General features: G+C 36.7%; 1 protein-coding gene across 1 annotated transcript; it reads left to right on the forward strand.

The window, feature by feature from the left end:
* Positions 1 to 2,315, forward strand: LOC110895272 (scarecrow-like protein 14). The gene has a single exon (XM_022142553.2). The coding sequence runs from the start codon at positions 464 to 466 to the stop codon at positions 2,225 to 2,227; it is 1,764 nt and encodes a 587-aa protein (XP_021998245.1). The 5' UTR covers positions 1 to 463; the 3' UTR covers positions 2,228 to 2,315.
* Positions 2,316 to 5,328: the final 3,013 nt, after the last annotated feature.

Below are 5,328 nucleotides of genomic sequence, written 5' to 3' on the forward strand. Positions count from 1 at the left end.
TTATTATTTTTTCGGCATCCAGGTGAAGGGCGAATACGGGTGGGGCCGGTTTGTTTTGGATGGGAGACGAGGTCTAACTGATTATTCCACTGTCGTGCCTTCGAGCGGGTGGAGGTCGGGTTTCCGCACATTTAGGAGAGCAAAGGGGCTGGCGGCGGTCGAGTAATCGACCTTGACCACAGCGCCCGATGTCACGATGATTGACACGTCGTTCCTTACCGTTCAAAAAAAAAGATTGATACATATATCTTGTTAGTAATATATGATGCCATTGATTTCTTAGCCTTTGTAGTTTCCTCCACTTACATCATCATCCCACTGCTGGTCAGTTGGGAAACATGATCCGAAATCACATCCCATTATCCTTGATAAACTCTTCTACCAATCCTATATAAACCCCCCTTGCATGCATGCATGCTCACTCCACCACAACTACTAACACCACCACCATAAGCCACCAACCATGAACACCCTCCTTCAGCTTCAATGCTCAACACCAGCAGTAATATCTCCGAATCTGGAGAAGAAGAAGAAGGGGTGGTGTTCATGCGGATGCACCGAGTGCGATGATCCGAACGTTCCACACGACTACTTTGAAGCAGTTCTTGATTACATAAACGATATGCTCATGGGTGAAGAAGATGAGTTGATGAACAAGTCATCTATGTATCATGATTGTTCTGCTCTTCAAGCTACTGAAAAATCATTCTATGATGTTCTTGCCCAAACCCAACCTACTTTTCCTTCCATGATCACCTCGGTCCACCTCCCGGATCAAAGCGAATATGTTTGCGATCCGGTGATCAGTTCGGTTAGGGTTTCTTTGAGGGGAAAGAAGAACAGGCAACCGCCCGAATGTGACCATGAGCAACATAGAAGAAGTAACAAAGTAGCAGGCGGTTTGGGTGAGGAGGAAGAACTAATGAAAACCGAGGTTATGACGATGATCGATAAGCTTTTGCTTTGTCCCGGTTCGGTTGAAGTTGGTTTGCATGATGAGCTTGCTTGTTGTCCTTTCGACAACCCGGTGAATCCGAGTTTACTTGCTGAAAAACAAAGAAGAAAGAGAGTAAACCCTGTTAAACAGATTGTTGATTTGAAGATTTTACTCACTCATTGTGCACAAGCGGTTTCGTCCAACAACAAACTCGCAGTCGAAAACCTTCTCGAGAAGATTCGAAAGCATTCGTCCCCTCGTGGAGACTCAGACGAGCGTTTAGCGCATTACTTCGCTGATGCGCTTGAGGCGCGTTTCGCGGGGACGGGGATGGATCTATACACAAATCTAGCTTCAAGTAAGATCAATGCATGTGACATTGTTAAAGCTTATCAGGTTTACGTGTCTGCATGTCCTTTTAAGAAAATGTCCAATATTTATGCCAATAAGATGATAGGAAACCTAGCTAGAGGTTCACCTAAGCTACACATAATAGATTTTGGAATCTTGTACGGATTCCAATGGCCCTGTCTTATTCAGGGCCTATCAGCACGGCCCGGTGGGCCGCCAAGTCTCAGGATTACAGGGATTGACTTTCCTCAGCCGGGTTTCCGCCCGGCTGAGCGAGTCGAAGAGACTGGTCTTCGACTCGCTGACTACTGCAAAAGATTCAACGTGCCATTTGAGTATCACGCTATCGCAAAGCCATGGGATAGCGTGAAGATCGAGGATCTCCAAATCAATAAGGACGAGATCCTCGTGGTGAATTGCTTGTACCGACTACGTAACGTGTTCGACGAAACTGTACTTGGAACCGTAGATTGTCCGCGTGAGTCGGTTCTAAAGCTGATCAAGAGTATGAAGCCGGATTTGTTCATCCACGGAGTCGTGAATGGGAACTACAATGCGCCGTTCTTCTTGACAAGGTTTCGCGAGGCGTACTTCAACTTCTCGGTGTTATTCGACATGTTTGAGGCGGCATTGCACCGCGAAGACGAAGAGAGGTTGTTGTTCGAGAAGGAGGTGATCGGTCGAGAAGTGATCAATGTGATAGCTTGTGAAGGAACAAAGAGGATTGAGAGGCCAGAAACATATAAACAATGGCAAGTGAGGAATGAGAGGGCAGGGTTTAAGGTGGTACCAATGAACCGAGACATAATGAAGGAGGTTAAGGCTAAGGTGAAAATAGGTTTTCATAAAGATTTCATGGTGGATAATGATGGTGATTGGATGGTGCAAGGGTGGAAAGGGAGGGTGATCTATGCTATTTCCTCATGGAAGATTGCATAGCCCTTTGGTGTGTTTTTTATTAATGCTATGTTCTCTTTTTTATAATAAGCTTGTTCTATAATAAAGTGTTGTTTTGTTTTTATTGTTACTGTTCATGTAATTTTAGATGCATCACGCTCGATCGGTAAAAACTTGGTTATCTTTATAATAAAAAAGGGTAACTTTTTAGAAATGTAATCAAAGTTTAACGACTGTACTAATTAAATCATTCAAACTTTTTTTGTCTTCTTAAAATCACTAAACTTTTATTAGGTGTTTCAATCTTGCGTAATTCTTAGGTTAATTACCAGGTTACACTTGATGATCAGTTGTCAGGTTCCATCACATTTTTTTTAGCTTTTAATGGACAATATATAGTTATATGGACTCTTTTTATCTAAAAAACTAAATTAAAAACAGAGATTTAGGTTAGAGGATTAATTTGGTTCGCAACTTCACGTCATATCATGTCATGATTCATTTGTCTGATATACAAACACAACAATCTAATTTGTTTTCAGTGTTTTGATAATAGATTCCACTCTATGGATATAATTTCCAAATGGGTTTTAAAGGTTGTTGTGAGGTTTATGAAGAACCAAGTGGGTGATTTAATTGAAACAGTTTAGAACACTTTAATAAAGTTTAGTTATTTTAGTGATACAAAAAATTTGGATGATTTAATTGAAATAGTTAGCAAAGTTTGTTACATTATGTGACATTTCCCCTAAAAAAATGTATGCCTATTGTAAAAACCACATTTTATGGTCAAAGAGGTTGACTAAAGATTAAACACTTGATTGTATAAACAAAAAATAAAAAATAGAAATGCGCTTGCAGTTCTATCAATATTATAAAGCTATTGTGTTAAACCCTTTTAGTAAACACATGATTTTTTTTGAAAGGTGAACTTCATTAGAAAACAAACACCGACTCAAAACCAGGCCGGCAATACTACAAACCCACTACATAATTACAAATTTACACTAGCTTTTCCAAGCGATACTTCTATACTTAGACCTATTAGAATACCATAAAAATCCTAAAGCCTTTATCTCGCTAACTGTATTCTCAATGATTGATTATTTATATTTGTTACTTACCAAATAAAAAATAGAATATTATAAACTCATTTGTCTACAACTAAATCATTGGCCATGATAATATTGATAAGCTATTTTAGTATTTGTCTACAACTAAATCATTGGCCATGATAATATTGATAAGCTATTTAGTATTTCTTATTAGACCATCCGTAGTGGTAAGGGTGAATAATGCCTCCACTTTTGGGCGTTTTCCGCTATGTGGAATTCCAGTCAGCAAGGGGCATTATTGAGCGTTTTTTTCTAAAATGGGTGTAGTGGGGATGTGAGTATTATGTTAAAAGAGGTGTAAACAATTAAATAAAAAAAACTAACCAAAAAAGGAGATTGGCCAAGAAAAAGAGGGATGCATTTGATTGGCCAACAATTTGCCATCTTAGCGTGATTCAAAACACGTTGGGGGGCTTTTTTGCTCAATCACGCTCAATCACGTCGTGGGGGGTGGGGGGAGCGTTTTTGGGCCTGTTTGGGGGAGAATCACGCCGCATCACAACCGATTACAGTTAGTCTTAGCATTCGAAACATGCTAATAGATAATTCGTTTTTGAATTTCTTTATCTAATAGTGCTCAATATTTCTCTACAATATATAAAAGTAGTGGGTTATTATCCGCGCTTCGCGACGGGTTCAAACCATAGATAAAAAAAACAATCGTGAATGGACATTTTACGTAAAGGTAAAAAACCACGTCACGATGGTATATTCGAATATCACAAAAAGTTATTGGTTCAGTCCGTGATGGTATCGACACTCGTTATAACCATAAAAAAGAATACTTGCGACATGTTCGAAACGTGAATTAAATAACCTACTTACAATAGTCCATACGGAAGTTAGAAAGACTTTACCTTGAGAAAAAAAAACTAAAAAGAAACGACAACGAATAAGTCAAAGGAAAAAAAACTACAGTAAAAGTTTAGGGTCTAAATAGTAATTAAAATAAAATGTAAAGAGAAAAGCTAAAGTTGAGGGTCAAATAGTGATTGTAATAAAGTGTAAAGGTTAAAAGTGAAAAACTGTTATTAAGATTAAGGGCCTAAACATGTTATTACTAAAGTAGATGGACTGTATTATAAACTTATTAAAATTTAAAGGATGTAAATGAAAATTCTATTATAATGACATTTTAGTAATTAGACCTAAAATTAGGAATTTTTTATTTAGTGTAGCTAATGATGTAAAATAATATATAACTAGAAATACAACCCGCCGCAATGCGGCGGGGATTCTTTAGTTATAACTAAGTCGATTTAGGACGCGCACGTTATGTTGAACCTATCAAACGGGAAAAAAATAGACGATGTAAAAACATTTACACACACGCACGCACGTTGCGTCATGTTAACTCGCAAAATTTAGAACGAAACGTAAAAACGTTAAACCAAAGACACATGTTGCGATGTGTTAAGTCACAAAATTTAGAACGAAACATAAAGCGAAAATTTTGCGGAAAATGAAAACTATAAAGGACCAAAGTTGAAAGTAAAAAAAGTTGTGAAGATAGATTAAAAAGTTTTGTGTTTAAGTAAGTAAACAAATAGTTTTGGGTTAAAAGTGATTTATGAAATACTTTTGGGTGAAAAGTAAAAAATCAATTTAAAAAAAAAAAAACCCAAAGCCAAGGTTACAAAAACCATATGCATAACCATTTTTTCTTTGAAAAACCCTCAAAGCCAAGATTACAACACATAAGTAAAAAAAAATGGTTAAATCGCAAAAGATGGAAACTTTTGAATAGAAGTGAAAAATCAAATTAATCAAAGTGGTTAAATTGTATAAGATGGAAACTTTTGAATTAAAAGTGAAAAATCAAATTAATCAAAAGGGGTTAAATTACCAAAATTGAAACTTTAAACTTAAATTGTCAAATATTAAAACTTTAGGGTTAAAAAGGAAACAAATATTAAAACTTTAAACTTAAATTGTCAAAGATTAAAACTTTAGGGTTAAAAAGGAAAATTTCAATTTTTTTTGAAAAACACCCTAAACCAATGTTACAAGTCATATATGCATAAACAT

This window comes from Helianthus annuus, chromosome 8, assembly GCF_002127325.2.
Source record: "Helianthus annuus cultivar XRQ/B chromosome 8, HanXRQr2.0-SUNRISE, whole genome shotgun sequence".
Taxonomy (NCBI): Eukaryota; Viridiplantae; Streptophyta; class Magnoliopsida; order Asterales; family Asteraceae; genus Helianthus; species Helianthus annuus.

Excerpts from the sequence above, each read along its gene's own strand:
- LOC110895272 (XM_022142553.2), top strand. The coding sequence starts at position 464 with ATGAACACCCTCCTTCAGCTTCAATGCTCAACACCAGCAGTAATATCT.